Here is a 17,852-nt window from a genome sequence, read left to right as displayed (position 1 = left end):
AACAAAATACTCGATATACTTCAGCAAATGAGAGAAGAGATGCGATTGCTTAGGGAATCTGTTGCGTTTTGCAGCGATAAGATAACGGATTTTCAAACTGAAATGTCTAAAATGAGAGAGCACATGAAAATTGTCCATAGAGCTATTGCCGAAAACGTTCAACTGAAACAAAAAGTTGATTCATTTACCGTTGAATCCAATGAGCTCGATCAAGCAAGTGGAATCAAGAATCTTGAAATACATGGAATTCCGGAAAGAGATAATGAGAACTTAGTTCAGATTTTGAATAAAATTGGGAATCACGTCAAATTTTCGATTAAAAGAATATGATTGATTGTATTCATCGTGTTCCAACTAACAACAAATTTTCCCCTAGAGACAAACCAAAAAATATAATCGTTACTTTTTCTAGTCGCAAGTTTCTGAAGCAATTAATGATATAATCATAGGGAAGTGTCCTGGTCCAGATGGCATACCAGGGATATTTATAAAAAAATGTAAAGAGAACTTGATACCACCACTTTCCTACATCTATAATTTATCGCTACAGACAGGAACTTTTTGTTATATGCCTATGATCTCAATATTTATCGAACCATCAAAGATATCCAGCACTGTGAGAGATTGCAAAATGATCTTCAAGCATTTGTAGAAATCTATGGCCATAGTAGTCTATACCTAAATCTCGATAAATATCACAAAATAACTTTCACCAGAAATGGAAATCCCATTGATTTTCAATATCAAATGGGAAATCACACAATCAAAACAGTTGATGAAGTACGTGATTTGGGAGTGATAAAGGATTCCAAAATGATTTTCAGATCCCACATTGAGGAGACCGGTAATATGTGTAATCGTTTATTGGGTTTCATTATAAGAAATACAAGACATTTCAGAAATGCAAAAACACTTCTTCATCTATATTACTCTCATGTATATAGTTGTTGGAACTTTTGCATCTGTCGTTTGGAGTCCACAATATTCGATTCACCAACAGAGAATTGAAATTGTTCAAAATAAATTCGTCAAACAATTGACGCGTAAAAGTGACATTTCTATAATCAATGGAAATTTTCGTCAGTATTCAAAAAGTATTCTTTGTTGTCTCTTACAGATAGAAGAAATATGTCAAATATATTAATGCTGTACAAATTATTCAATAAACCTGTCGATTGTCCTACGTTGATAACAAAAATTTCATTGAATACACCTTGTAGAGACTTGTAAAACCATGATCTCTTTGCAACTCCATTTAGAAAAACCAATTCAGGGAAAATCTCTCCTTTATGCAACTTAACTTTTGTCAGATTCTTCAATACTCATTGCAATGATACTGAAAAACTGAGGTTACCTTTCCTCAGATTTTAAAAGGAATCTATTTTTATTTCTAATTAGTTATCGGTTCTTCATATACTGTTTTTCTTTTAATTTTTTGTTAATATTCATTACTATATTGTGTAATGTACTTAGCATTTATATTTTGTTCACTCACTATCTTTTATATGTAAAATGAGGATATTTTTTAGATTAATTCTGTTCGTATCCCTATTTGTGTAATAAATAAATAAATAAATAAATAAAAGTATATTGAGGATCTGGTTTGATGCCATCTACTGAAAAAAATTGTCTTCCACTTCATTCACTTCAAATTGTGATTTTTCCATAAAATTTAACTCCATATTTTCTTGCTTTTGCTAAAACTTCATTGAGAATTGGGTCGTGTTTTTCCTCGGTCTCCGTATATATTATGAAATCATCAAAAATAAATACCAATGTCAAGGTCAACAAACATTTCTTCATTTACTCTCTGGAATACTTCTGGACTTACATTCAATCCAAAACGAAGTCTTTTGAAGCAATATTTACCAAACGGTGTAATGAAAGTACATAGTTTCATGCTTTTATTATCTAGCGGTACATGATAAAAACCTTCTTCATGATGTACCACAGTGGAAATTGATTTTCCTTTCAATTTTAAAGCCAACACTACCACAGTTGCCATTGGATATCGATCTGTGCATACATTTTGATTCAGATGTGATATATCAAGGCATATTCTGTATTTTTGTTTCCTGCTTTCCCACCAAAACTATAATATGCACCCACTCTGTGAGTTCATCTACCTATTCAATTATGTCCCTATGAACTGAGTCGTAAAGAGTATTTTTTAATGCAAGTTCAACTGATTCAGGGATTCTACGACATGGGCTGACAAAAGGTTACCCTTCAAAACTATTTTATATTTGAAACAGACCTCACCTGTACCAGAAAATATACACCTCTATTCATATTAATGAAATTACCTTTATTAGTAAAGCCACAATTCACATAATCAACTTGTTTCAATGAGTTGAGTTTCATGCAAGTATTCAATCCAAAAATTGGTGAAGTATCTACATCAACAAGCGAGATCCTGATTTTACACTTTACCCCTTTATCACAACACTCGAGAGTGACAGTACCAGCTGCATCGATTTCATTATTACCATAAGTTATTATCGAAGCATGCTCAGAATCTACTCTGATATTTTTGAATCCCAAATTATTATAAATCAATGGCAAAACACATTTCAACTAGCACCTGTATTCAATTTGAAAATTAGAATTCTAATAATAATTACTATATCAACTTTTTTTACAAACCTGTTTTATAGAATCTTGATTTCTACACCCTATAGCAAAATTATTAGGTTTATTGCAAATCGAGCAAATTTCACCATAAGTAGAGCAATTACCTGTAGAATGCCTACGACCACATTTCAAACGATTGTAGTTACTACTATCACCACTTTCTTGGGTTTGGCATCTAGCTTGTCCTGGTTGCTTCTGATTACCTTCATTTCTTAATGATTGTTTTATGATATCAACCCCTTTGTTTTCATACTGGTCCTCAACTTGTATTTTGCTCATCTCAGATGTTGTGTACATTGCGTCTGCTTTATTGAATGTAAAGTGGATTGCTCTAGTAGCCTTTCTTGCAGTGACGAATCTAGTATACCACTCACCAGTCTATCTCGGATCAGATGATCTTCTAACGTAGCAAAGTTGCATATGGATGCAAGCATTTTAATGTCTGTTACCAAGTTACTGAATGACTCAACTTCTAGTTGAGTTCTGGTAAAAAACATATGTCCGTAATAAATTTCATTTCGCATAAGTTTACAAGTCCTTGAAGGCGTTTACTACACTATCAAAGTTGGTTTCTTCTGCCTTCGTTAGCCGGAATGTCTAAAACTTCTTTTGTGTTTCCTCACCAGCCAAATTCAATAAGATAGCAACTTTAGTTGGATCTTCCTTACTTTCAAGTCCGGCTGCTTTCATGTAAATATTAAGGCTTTCTAAAAATTATCCACATTCACATATACATCTTGGTTGAATAACACGCTTTTATTTGTTTCATTATTTATTATTTCGAGTGGATATCTTACAACTTACTCAAGTACCATCAAACGTGACACCATGTTACAGTTGTATAATGATATAATCTGAGTTACACAAAAATTGCTTAATGATAAAATAATTGAATATATACATTTACAAAGTACATTTTTATTGACGACGCATCACTCTTTCTGTCAACCATATTGTTAACTGACACCTTGTGCATCGAACACGGAACATACATAAATGGAACTAAACTTGATCCTAAGTAACACTATCGTGACAATGATATTATCATCCTTTCTATTTTATGAAAATAATCTCGTACACCAGGCCTAATCTATCAAAATTTATGCAATTTCATTATTTTAAAAATTCTGATATAGACTCGAAGCAAACGCTTGGCAAAATTTCGAAAACAATAGACTTGCACACATTTCAACCTATTTAATATAGTGATTATTTAATCTATTTCATTTCAGTTTCATTATGAAGTTCATTGCCGCTCTATCCTCACAGAAGAAATCAAAGTGATTCGTGTTTTCTGTAATTATGTCAGTTTGATGTCATTGTCAAATGATTAGATATTCTTATGATATTACTATCAGACTTCCTATGTGGTTTTTGTCATGGCAGGCGCCCCTACTGTTCCTAAATCTAAAACCAAGAAATTAGATTTGAATTTGCCAGATGATATCAGAGAAAAAACATATATAACCAAACAAGTTGATACTTCTATTGCAATTCTAGATAGTCCGGAGAATGACGTTGTCCTTGAATCCTTGTTATTTCTGTCCAAATATGCGGATATTCGCCTGAACAATTTGAATTACCTGCAGCAGAAAGGACTTGTAACTAAATTACTGAACCTTTTTCAAAAAAATGTGTGTATTCTTCGACTGGCACTGAGATTATTGAATGTCCTTTTGGCACTGGATACCGTTCTTCTTGAGCTTGACCAAGAAATTCATGATGAAAAAATTATAGAGATATCCAATCTCTATGTTTATCACAGCGACCTGTACGTTAAAGAATTTTGCGTCTCCATTCTGTCAAAGTTAGCAGTATCTTGTAGAATAACGTCTTTGATATTCAGAGTTGACTTACTGAACCCAGTTCTGGCTACCATAAAAACAACTCAAAGTCTCAACTTATTAGAGTCCACTTTGGCATTTTTCTACGAACTTCTCAATACGCCAGGAGTACTTTCTATTTTACCAGAAGTAAAAAATTTTGATGTGTCAATAATATTAACTCAAACGAATCATACAGAAGACAACATTGCTGAATTGGCATTCAAAGTAGTTCAGAGGCTCACCTCTTTCGGTTTAGAAGTTTTCCAACGGATGTTCCAGCAATCTAAGTTAGTGGAAACATTATTAGGAATAGTTATGGATACTGATAAGAAGAAGTTTCACATCATAGCTCTCGACATAATTGAAAACTGCATGAATAGTGAGGAAACATCTAGTTATTTCATAGAATCACTGGAGTTTCTGAATTTTTGCCTCTGGGTTAAAACTTGTGAAAGTGGGTACCTTTTACCTTGCGTAGATATATTTGAAAAGTTATCCAAGATACCTAAAATTAGACAAATCCTTTTCGATCTTTCAGTGGAGGATTCAATATTATTTTTCCTTAGAAGCGAGGATAAAATAATTTTGAACAAAACTTGTCGAGCTATATCTAATATGTCCGAACACAAATACTGTTGTGATCATATGCTGACGCCAATGGTACTCAAAACGCTTGTTGAAATTTTGGAAAGGACAGATGAAGAAGATCCAGAAAATGAGGTTGCGCTAAAAACTATTTCTGATTTTTGTAGAAGATCACTCAAAACAATAGACTTGCTCTACTCGCTGGGAAGCCAGAAAATTTTGCTTGATCTCTTCAAGAAAGGAAACAAATTGTCGGAAGATACTTACCTCAGAATACTTGAGATATTATACAAGTTTGCAATTCATCCAGTATACCAGAAAGGAATTTTGAATGAAAAATTTTTTGTGGAGCTTTTAAAATTGTTGGAAAATGGTCCTGATAGTCTTTCAATATTGGCTACTGAAATCATCACTTACTTCACCGATAGTAGCGATTTCCAGAAAGTTTTCCTATCTCTGAAAGGCCCTTCCATCGTTCTTAATAAGATAAAAACCACCTCGAACTTGAGAGTCATGAAAGGGCTTCTACTCTTCATGCACAGCGTACTGTCAGATGAAAATTGGACCATGGAGTTCCTTCGGAACAATATTGTATCTACTTTAAGTAAACTTCCCAATAAGATCGCGTCTAAGGCACCTTTAATCAATACCATTATATCTACCGCTTATAATATCCACCTGCCTACGAAGTTTTTTCAGTTGAATCGTCTAGAGATTACAGACAAACTGAAAACTAAGTTTTATTTGATAAACGGCAATTGGACATCACCTTTTCCTTTCCTTGAAATTTTGGAAGCATTAAAAATGTCAACGCTTTCAACTGTATACATTGTGGATTATACGTATGAGGTACGCAGTGAACGAGTAAAATCAAAAGATAGTAAAAGTGTAGCATCTAGCCTAATATTAAAAAGAGAAGATTCTCTAGATTCAGTTGTATCTTCTCGTTCTTGTGGAAACCCCTACAGTGTCAGGTATGGCAAAATATCAGCAGATCCCTTTCTACCAAGGTTTTTGAATCATTTGAACGGATTCATCAATGACAATATGGGAATGGATATGAAGATTCGAATATTAGCGGAATATGTAGATACTATACTTTGTGGTCCGAAAGATAACCTGACAGAACCGGAAAAAGTTCATCAACACCAACTCCACTTGGCGTGTCTCAAGGATAAACTGGGCACCAACGTGATACCGATAGGCTTTCTGCGAATTGGTTTCCACTGTGAGAGAGCACTTCTCTTCAAAGCATTGGCCGATAGAAGTAATATTCCATGTTCTCTAGTTAAATCGGGAAAAATACTCTACTATAATGAAGTGGCTTTATTTGAAGGTAACGATGCTACATTGAAACTTTATATAGTGGACTTGGTGAATAATATTGGCAATTTGCTAATGGTCGGATCAAGAGAAGCTAATCAGTATTGCAGTCTGAAAACGTGATGTGAATTCTGATAATAAACTAACGAATTGTTTGGTTTGAAACGTTCATTGGTATTGGGGGAAAGTATTTTGAAATGTTTACAGGGGTTTAATATTGAATGATTTCAGTATAATTTTCAACAGTAATCAATGACAGTTTACATGTATTTATTCTACACACAGCTGATTATTTCTCAGTTCGTATTTTTGATATCATAAGTGAACAAAATTAGTGTCTTCTTTATTGCCTCATGCACACTTGATCTCAACTGTTGAGAGCGGCAACTAATACCTCCAGGATAATAATGTAACACTGCATCCAAAGTATTACGCAAAGGTCCTTCACCACCGCAATGTGTTTGTTTGCCGCATTCTATGGAAAACTAATTTCGTAACAAAAATTGTTTCAAGTTGAAAAGTAAATATAGAATTCCGTCATCAAGGTGAGACATATCGCAATGAAAAGTTGGAAAATGTGTTCCAAATCTGCAACAAATGAAGTTTGGTTGAAATTTTTCCTTAAAATTATTCTGTATTACAGCTTCTATGGAACAGTTGATTTATGGGCTGAGCTAATTCGGAAACTACTGCAAAATTCCGTAGAGAAACAGTACCTCAAAAAAAAGTATTAGAAATATACATAGAATAAGTTTTTTTCATTTTGGCTATTACTATAAAAGGTTGTTCCAATAGGTTGAATTGTAGCAACTGAGGAAAAAATTAAGTTTCATTTCCTAACACAAATATTTGTGACGAACTTTTTTCAGTTTTTAAATAAAAGTCAATAATTGAAATTTTTCACCTATCAACGAACTCTTTACTGACTTTTATTATATGCCAATTTTCACTTCATTGATATCAAAAATCTAAATAAGAAGTGGTATTTTCTAAACTTCGACATCGAAGTGTACCTTTTTTACTATAAAAAATGATACTGTGCTGTCCATTGAGAGCTTTGACACTTTCACTTTCTCACTGGCAGAGAAAAATAAACAGATTACTATCTGCGACACGTTTTTGTAGTATAAGAGAGTTATTTGGAAGTCGAAGTTCAAAAACTACTAATTTCTATTTAGATTTTCGAGATAAATGATGTTAACAGTGGCGTTTAAAAAAAAATTGATAAAAATACGTGTGTGAGTTGAAAACTCAAATTTTTAAACTTTTATTCAAAAACCAAGCAAACTTCGATACGGAAGCAAATTTCTGGGAAATTACGACTTTGAATCTCGAAAGTCGAAATTTCGTGTTTGAAGTCGTAATTACGAAATAACGAGATTTCTCTAAATTTCGAGAGAGAGAGAGAGAGAGAGACAGAGTTGAAATTTTGAGATTGAAGTCGAAATTTCGAGATTGAAGTCGTAATTCCCAAGAAACAAATAATGAAAATATGTGGCCCTTCTGCGCCTATGTACTCCGATGTTAGCATCCTACATCGAGTTTGACAATATTTCTGTGTGTGAGAAACAGTTTTGTGGATGAAATTGAACATTTTCAAAAATCAATGTAAAAGTCGAAGGAGATTTTAATTGAGCTGAATTTTTCATTTAGCTTTTCATCAAGAGCGATAAAACCAGTAAAAATATATTCGATCACTTACTCAAAACTCAACCATTCTCTGAAGTGGAAAATTCAACATACTCAACTGATGTAATTATCAAAAATTACAGCTAATACAAGTGGTGAAACGGCACAGCAGTAGTGTGCCAGCAGATCTTGAATTCGAATCTGCCTATGACTACATATTTTTCTTGAACGTCTCTGATGCCAAAATAAAAACAAGAAATGGAATAGAATGAGTTGAATCAGTAATTTCACATTCGAATACAGGACCATTTTGTTGTCTCTTTAATTTCACAACCATTGGTATCAACTGTAATCAATCATTTAGTCTGGGCTTTAAGTTTAGATTCGTATTGAATGAACATACTTTTAGTAAAATTAAGTGGTTAGGCTCATTCGATCCGGAATATTGTCTAGATCATCGTGAAACAAAAAAAAATAATTTCATACAAATTCTAAAAGTTATAAACAAATGAAGACCCTACAAAGCAGTGTTCGGTTTTGTTGTTTATAGTTCGTATACTATTAATATTTTTGAATTTTGAAAAAAAAATCCTTGAAGAGGAGGAAATTTACTGAAAAAAAGTTCCGACTTCCGAAACGGTATCTCCAAAATTTATAATTTTAATTTAACTCTGAAAATAGCCGTCCGCCCGCCATTTTTAAGTTGCGCGCACGGCCTCTAAGCGAGTACGTAACTTGAAAATAATTTTTCTGAGGTACCTTAAGTGAATAGAAAAATTTAAAAATATTTATGATATAATTTTGATAGAGAACTGATTCACGTTGGAATTTTTTATTGAAGTGAATTTTTCAATAATTTAGACAATAATTTGTTAATACAGAATTTTTTAGAACTTCCTTTATTGTTCAAAGTAAAATAAATATTCAAATAATTACCGTGCAATTATTTTGCTCCGTGGAGACCTTTTTAGATACATACAAAAGAAGAATGCATAATAAAAGTTCTGAAAATTTCAATACTTTGTTCATAATAATTTTTTTAAATAAACAAAGAAAGAAGAACTGCAATAATGTTGTGAGCATTTTTTTTCTCATTTATCATTATTTTAACGTTCTTATGTCGATAAAAGACATTTATAAACTGAAATAAATAATTTGTTTAAAATTTTTTATAAAAAAATGGCCTATTTCAATATTTGAAAAACAAATTGCAACTTTATAGAGAATTGTCAATTATGTCAATTATAATTTAAAAAAAAATTCCTAATAATAATAATAATTGTTTTAATCGCTTTTTTATATATATCTACTGTTCAAATCATTAGTTAAGACTTTTTCTTTTCTAAAATCATAATTAATAGTTCTCTACAAAATAACAAAAAAGATTCGAATAACAATTTCATTCTTTATCTAGTCAATAATTTGTTATAAACAAATACGCAACTTGGCTCAATTTTTTTTAAAGTTATAAAAATTATAAAAACAACTAAGAGCATACAGAAATCGAAGACAATTTTTTCCATTATATAATCAATTTTGAAAATACACGTGCTGCAAAAGTTGCATCAGCTGATCCATTTGTTGACTTTAATGCTTTCAAACTATTGAACTATTAGAGATACAACAATAAACATTCAGGACATTTTTGTAGATAATTGAATTATCTACAAATTGAATTTATCTGTACATATCATCATCTCTTTCGTCATCGTAATCCCTATTGTCTCTGTAATTTTGTCTGTATGTATTATCAGATCTGTGTCTGTATGTATTATTATTGATGTTTCTATTATTGTTGTTATTATATCTGTTATTATTATTATTTTTTTTTCACCGTAGTGTGCACTGGTCAGGCCCTATCCCACGAAGCCCCGATACATTCGGGAGGGCGCGCCAGCATAATCAACCAGTGACCACTCCCCACACCGTGGGGTAAGTAATCATTGGGTCCGAGAATCATGTGCCCTGAGCAAACGCAGTGAGCCAAGAATGACAGCCTTCTGCATCTGTGCGGCTAAGATTTCTGCCTGAGTGCGGCAAGCCGGTATGATTTTGAGATTCGAGAGTAGAGAAGACATCATTCCACCAAGGACTCCAATAAATAATCAGAACGACCATCTTGACACAGTGATCTGTGTCAAGATGTGTTATTATTGTACCTGTTTTGTCCATATCTGTTGTTATTTTCTCTGTTATAAATATTTCTATTTGTATTATTATAATTTTTTCTTGAGTTGAGGCATCGACTACAGAGGTCATTAGCCTTGTATACTTCAGACCGGAATCACATGTGATTCACACCTTTTTCATTAGACCTGTTTCATTCAGAAACTGTTTTATTTTCAAGCAATTTTTTTTATTTCTAAGACATTGTTGCAGTGTGTCAGGAAGGGAGCAATTGTTTCTAGCTTGGGAATATATCGCACACACTAGGAGTAAATGTTCTACAGTAAGTTGATGTCGCAGGTGTCGCATATTGGGGGTCTGGAGCCACACAAAAGGAAGCTAGATGTAATATGAGTATGTCCAATTCTCAATCGTGTAAGTGCAATCTGTTCTCTTTTTTGTTGCGATGGAAAAGGTAGTATCTCGTCGACTTTGTTTTTTATTATTTTCAATTTATGGTTACTCTCATTCCATTCTTGATTCTATTTGTCTCTCATTTTATTTTTGATATAGGTTTTCATGTCTTCAGTTCTAATTGGGATGTAATTCAAATAATTTTGTCCAGTAGCATCGCGGGCAGCAGTATCAGCAAGTTCATTACCGGCTATTCCTATGTGTCCAGGTATCCAAAAAAATATTATTTTTTTGCCAGAGTTCTGGAGAATGTGGATTACATTTGATATGATCTGTATTAAAGGATCGGTATTGTAACTATTTTGTATGGCTTTGAGTGAACTACAAGAATCGAATAGAATCAAGTAAGTTCCTCTTTCCAATGTCTCGATAAATCTCAATGCTTGGAGAATGGCATATAATTCAGCTGTGAATATCGATGCTATTGTGTTCAATGTCCATTGGTGAGTTTCTCCATTGCAAAACATTGCTGATCCAACTTCTTCTGTAGTTTTTGACACATCAGTATATATTATGGTACTATTTTCATATATGTTCATGATCTCATGGAATAGTTGGAAAAATTGAATTTGATTGGTATTTTCTTTCACGAATCTAGTACATTCAAAATGAAATTTTGGCGTAACTAGCATCTAAGGGGGTACTTCTCCGAAGGAGGAAGGAAAAATTGGTGGTAACTCAATATCCAAAGAATATAAACCATCTGCTACTCGTTTTTCTACTGATTTGTTTGCTGGTGCTTCATTGTAAATGATCGAAAGATTAGGATGACTTGGTTGGGACCATATTTTGACTCCATAATTCAATAAAAGTTTTCTTCTCCTATGGGTTAATGAACTGATGCCAGACTCACAGAAAATTGCTTGATTTGGGCTAGTGCGGAATGCTCCTATTGCTAGTCGAAGTCCTTCTTTATGGACCTTTTCAAGTTGGTACAAGCGACTTTTACACGCCGACCCATATACAATGCTTCCGTATTCTAATTTTGGCAGTATCATAGCTTTATAAGTGGCAAGAATAACTTTTCGATCGGCACCCCAATTTATATTAGAGATACATCTAATGACATTAAGTGCTCTTTTGCATCTGGCGGTCAGGTATTTTATGTGAGGTTTCCAGTATAGTTTTTTATCAAAAATTACTCCGAGTATTTTCATAGTATTCTTGACTTCTATACGGGTTCCATTCAAATATAATTCTGGATCATTATGTCTCCTTCTTAAACGGCAGAAGTCAATGCAACGTGTTTTTGTTGGTGAAAATCGAAAACCACTGGAGGTTGCTGTTTTTGTGAGTTGATTTATGGTTGTATTCTCCTTTCAACTTCTTCCATATCTCTACCAGAATAATAAATAGTGAGATCATCCACGTAAATGCTCCTCCCAATACTTCCGTCAATAGATTTCAGTAGGGTGTTAATCGCAATTGAAAATAATATAACACTCAAAGTGGATCCTTGTGAGATTCCATTTTGTAGACTTCCTCTATCTGAAAGTATATTGTTAATTCTAATTGTGAAATTTCTATTTTTGAGAAAACTGCTTAGGAGTATTGGTAGGTTTCCTTTGAATCCCCATTCATGTAGTGTCTTCAGAATGTTATATCTCCAAGTGAGGTCAAAAGCTTTTTCAATATCGAAAGAAACTGCTAATAAGTGGTGACGGCGCAAAAAACTCTCTCTTGTCGCAGTATCCAAAAGGACAAGTTGGTCTATTGTAGATCTATGTTTTCTGAATCTCATTTGGTAATTTGAAAGGTAGTTGTTGATTTATAGACACCAGGTTAACCTGTAGTTTATCATTTTTTTGAAAAGTTTGCTTAGACAGTGATATTGGGCGGTAACTAGTCGGGTCTGTCGGGTCTTTTCCGGGTTAAGGTATAGGGATTATCAGAGATGTTTGCCAGGATTCAGGATAAGTGCCTTCTGACCAGATTTTGTTGAGAAGATGCAAAATTTGTTGTTTATGTTGTACGGGTAGGTTTTTTATCATGACATAGTGAATTTGGTCAAGTCCAGGTGATGAATTCTTCATTTCCTTCAAGGATAGTGTGAACACTTTATTGTAGGCACTCTCTGTATCTTCCGAAAAATCCAACTCTTTTTCTAATTCATTTTTTCCAACTTGAAATTCCAAAGGGTAATTATCTGTACTACTTGTTTCTTCAAAGTGGTGAGCTAGCTCATTGGCAATGTTAATTTCATCTCGAATTTCATCACCGTTGATTATGAGTACAGGTGATGGGGTTGATACTTTTTTCCCAGCTATGTTTCTGATTTTCTGCCATATCTCTGTCAGAGGTGTTTCCCCGTTTAGTGTACCAACATACTTTTCCCAACATTCCTTTTTAGATTCCAATATAATGTAAGGAGCTTTCGCTCTGAGACGTTTAAAGTTTATTAAATTCGCAGTGCTAGGATTTCTTTTGAATTTCGATAAAGCTCGGAGTATATACGCAGCAGGGCTTCCAAATCAAAACCCCATGTATTTTCTTATGGAGGTTCATTCTGGCAATTTTGGATCCTGCGACCAATCAGAGCGCTCCAAATTGTCACGTGACCCAGACGCATCGTCGCGAGTACACCAATCAGAGCGCTCCAAATTGTCACGTGACCCAGATGCATCGTCGCGAGTACACCACACTGGCGCCACCTATAAGTCACTAGCTGAACTATCTATTGGTTGAAGAAGGACACTGTAAATACTAATCCTAGCGCCACCTATGAGTCACTAGCTGAACTATCTATTGGTTGAAGAAGGACACTGGAAACACTAATCCTAGCGCCACCTATGAGTCACTAGCTGAACTATTCATTGGAAGATGACCAAGGCGGATTCTGGCCCAAAATCCCATGTATTTTCTTATGGAGCTGAACTTTTTGCAATTTTTGGTTCAAACAGGAGTGGGGGAAACGTGTGACGTCATCGACGCAGGATGGAATGAGTATCGTAGCGATTCAAGCGTGGAACTCCGCCCCTCAGCCACCTTGGTACTCCGCCTCACCTATCAGCCCCCTTAGTACTTTGCCCTCGGCCTCCTTGGGACTCCGCATCACCGCTCAGGCCCCTTTGTCATGTGATTTTAATTAAAAAAAGTTTATAGTTATGAGATTCGAACCAGGATCGTCCGCGTGGTAGACATTTACAGCGTAAGTTTTGTCGGGACTGAAATTGTCTCATTCATTATACTTGACAGCATTTTCATTTTTGATTTCCGTAGAATGTAATCGTCATTATCATATTGAAGATAGGAAAATATACTTAGATTTGGGAAATAATTAATATTTCATGTATAGATGTGTATGTGTGAGTAAGAGCGAGAGACGCGTGTGACGTAATCGATGGAGATGGTATCGAGATTTACCGGTACACAGAGTCATCTATGAGTCACTAGCTGAACTATCTATTGGTTGAAGAAGGACACTGTAAACACTAGACTCATAAGACTGCATGGCATGCCAGCAGTCTTATGAGTCTAGTGCCAGCATGGCAGGTTCGGCGTTGCCAGTTGTACAATAAATCATTGTTTATGGAGTAATGTAGCGTTGCCGGTTTGAAAATTAAGTTATAGAACACACAGAGTCATCTATGAGTTACTAGTTGAACTATCTATTGGTTGAAGAAGGACACTGTAAACAATAGACTCATAAGACGGCATCTGTCAAATGTGAATACATTCCAGCATGGCAGGTTCGGCGTTGCCGGTTGTACAATAAATCATTGTTTATGGAGTAATGTAGCGTTGCCGGTTTGAAAATTAAGTTATAGAACACACAGAGTCATCTATGAGTTACTAGTTGAACTATCTATTGGTTGAAGAAGGACACTGTAAACAATAGACTCATAAGACGGCATCTGTCAAATGTGAATACATTCCAGCATGGCAGGTTCGGCGTTGCCGGTTGTACAATAAATCATTGTTTATGGAGTAATGTAGCGTTTCCGGTTTTGGAATTAATCGTGAACTACTCGACGAAAATTGGAAGCGCGAAAATGATATATTAGTAATAATGAATCAGATTTAAGAAAAAACATTACAGATTAATGAGGGTGTATCGTTTCAAAGTGTGATCCCTCAATGTTACAAAGTATCTCAAAATACATCATTGAAAACAAACATGGCGTCGAAGTGTACAGGGTGCGTCAAAATACACCATTTAAGAAAAAACATAACAGTTCCACGAGGCTGTAAGTTTTCAACATGCGATCCCTCAATGTGTACAAGGTATCTCAAAATACATCATTGAAAAACAAATATGACGTCGAAGTGTACAGGGTGCGTCAAAATATATCATTTAAGGAAAAAAACATGTCGATTTGAAAAATGATATTAATGTGTATACAGGGCGTTTCAAAATACATCATTTAAAAAAAAAACATGTCGATTCAACAGAAGTCTAGCGTTCCAACATACCAAAAGGGCACTACATCTCGTATCTTTGTTAACCAAGTTAGGAGAAAGAGGAGATTCAAAAGTGTCGAGAGATTAAGCGTTGTGGACTCAACGTGAGGGCAATGGGGGAGCGAAGTATTCGACAATGACATTTCAAAATACGTGGTTATCCGTGCGTTTTCGATAGTTTTTCGTGCGTTTACGATCGTTTTTCGTGCGTTTACGATCGTTTTTCGTGCGTTTTCGATCGTTTTTCGTGCGTTTTCGACCGTTTTCCGTGCGTTCATTCGTTACCGTTTCATCGTTATTGTCGTAACGGTTTTTCGTGTTTCAATATGACAGTCATTTATCACTTAACGCGATTCGCTCGCCAAGTTGGCATCATCAGGAAATGACTAACGTACATGCTTTGTCATATGAAGATTCATTTTGCGAATTTTCAGATTCTTGAACGGAACCTTGTGGAACACCCAACCTAACTACTGTTACAGAGTAGTGTCGGTCAGCCAATCAGAATGGAGAAATCAAATATCGCTCGATTGATTGTGCTAGATGAAATTGAACTGGAGAATGAGGGTCGAATAATAATAATAATAGTGATAAAACATCAAATGCTTGAAAGTGACGTAGTCAGCGTGGCGTGTGTGAGGATTTGTGGAAATGAATGAGTTATTACAAAAAATAATAGCACAACTGTCAGAAGGGCACTGAGTTGTATATTCACTAATAATGATCGGATCGTCGCATACAGCACGTCAAATGAAAGGATAAGAAATGCAGAATTCATCGACAGAGAAAAAACAAATATGGCGTAATGAATATAATATCCAACGCCTAATGTGAAATAACATAGGAAGAATTGCAAATTCAACAAACTTGTAATTAAAAAATGTTGGGTTATGAACAACTATAAGTTTATTCCAATTGCAGAAGCTTGATCCAAACGCAGAATTTATTGACAAAGAAAATGAAAAAATCATTGGATACTGAAACATATGATATATTTGAATTCCTTAGGGTGAGAAGGATTCGAATCCATCAAAAAACGACCACTTCCGGTTTTCACTTCCGGTCCTCCGATTTCGATGATTTCAACATCAATGGATTCGTTTAGATGTCATGAAACATAATTAATCATTTGTCGAAGCCAAAAGGGCCTTATAACCTATTTTCATTATACTAGCAGCAACAGATCGATGTGGGTACTCATTTCAAATGATGTCATTTGTAGATTATGAAAAGTATAATATCGAGCATCTAATGTGAAATAGCATAGAAAGAATTGCACATTTGAAGAAAATCATTGAACATATTTGAAATTGAAAGTTGTTGGGTTATGAACAACTACGAGTGTAATATAATTGCAAAAGTTTGATTCAAAACACATAATTTGTTGACAAAGAAATGAAATAATCATCGTATACTGAAACATATGGTATTTTTGTATTCCTTAGTGTGAGAAGGTTTCGAATCCGTCAAAAACAGGTCACTTCCGGTTTTTACTTCCGGTCGTCCGATTCCGATGATTTCGATATCAATGGATTCGTTTAGATGTCAAAAAACATAGTTTATCATTTTACGAAGCCAAAAGGACCTCATAACCTATTTTCGCTATACTAGTCGCAACAGGTCGGTGTGGGTACTCATTTCAAATGATTTAATGTGTAGACTATGAAAAATATAATATCGAGCGCCTAATGTGAAACAGCATAGGAAGAATTGCAAAGAGAATCATTGAAAAAACTTTGGATCGTTACGTACATCATGTCAAATGAAAGAAGAAAAATTGCAGAATTCTTCTATAAAGAAAAAACAAATATGGTGCAACATGTCAGAAGGGCACTAACCCACATCTTTATTAATGATAACTGAATCTCAACGTGCAGCACATCAAATGAAAGGGAAACGAATGCAGAATTCATCAACAGAGAAAAAAAACGGAGACGATGCCAAGAGGGCACAAAGTTGTATCTTCACTAATAATAGTCGCATCATCACATGTAGTACTTCAAGTAAAATGGGGAAAAAAAAGCAGAATTCATGTGTTTGTTGCGCTATTCAAATCCAAGGTGACATGGATCAATGTCAACGCTGAATATGCATCTAACAAAGACTATGATTTTCTTTTGTTTCATTTCAGAATATGTCATCACTAATTTTTATATTCAAATCCAAAGTGACATTGATCACTGTCAATGTCGAATCTACATCCGGAGATACGCAGTTCTCAAAGCGACGAAACAAAGGCTCTTTGTTTCATTTTAAAATATGTCATCACTCATTTCACTTTAAATACGTCATGCATGGCGAAATGAGTTAGTTGCATCCGTTGAAAGTGATACCAGCGACAAGTGCGCCGATTCTATTTGAAAGTAAGTGTTTTAGGTTTGACTTTTTCTACAGATGAATTTATTCAAATGTAATTTAATTGAAAATTGGTGAGAATTGTTGAATCATTTGATTTCCAAAATTTTTCACGATATATATATGTTGGATGATTTCAGTCAAATGTTTTACATGTCGTGGTTTGTTTGAGATAGTATTCGCATATATTGTGAATCAAAACATAAAGCTTTCATGTTTTATTTTTCACAGATGGATTTACAAAAGTTGAATGCAAGTTCGATCGTGAAGAGAAAGCCAAGTATCAAAGTAGCAGATTTGCCTGTGGAGATGCCGCAGAAGATATTCACTGCCAAAATCGTGAATGGAAAATTTGGTGAGGCGGTCTTGTTAGATTTGGGAGATAAAGTATCATTTCTGCCCCACCGAGTGACGGAGGCGTATCGTCCTCACTTAGAAGAATGTTCATCAGGAAAATACGCTATTGTGTTCAAAGGGTTAATGGACATTGGGAAACCGAATCTTGTCGTTTCATTTGAG

The 17,852-nt window shown here is 34.5% G+C and overlaps 1 protein-coding gene across 1 annotated transcript; it reads left to right on the top strand.

Annotated features, from left to right (window-relative positions):
* The first annotated feature begins 3,926 nt into the window (after nucleotides 1–3,926).
* LOC111516461 (uncharacterized) lies at nucleotides 3,927–7,155 on the top strand. The gene has a single exon (XM_023172618.2). The coding sequence runs from the start codon at nucleotides 4,014–4,016 to the stop codon at nucleotides 6,489–6,491; it is 2,478 nt and encodes an 825-aa protein (XP_023028386.2). The 5' UTR covers nucleotides 3,927–4,013; the 3' UTR covers nucleotides 6,492–7,155.
* Nucleotides 7,156–17,852: the final 10,697 nt, after the last annotated feature.

Source organism: Leptinotarsa decemlineata, unplaced genomic scaffold, assembly GCF_025532065.1.
Source record: "Leptinotarsa decemlineata unplaced genomic scaffold, Ldec_3_MD MMD2_tig00078363_RagTag_RagTag, whole genome shotgun sequence".
Classification (NCBI taxonomy): domain Eukaryota; kingdom Metazoa; phylum Arthropoda; class Insecta; order Coleoptera; family Chrysomelidae; genus Leptinotarsa; species Leptinotarsa decemlineata.
The sequence above is the reverse complement of the archived record's forward strand: the minus strand, read 5'-3'. Positions and strand labels throughout refer to the sequence as shown.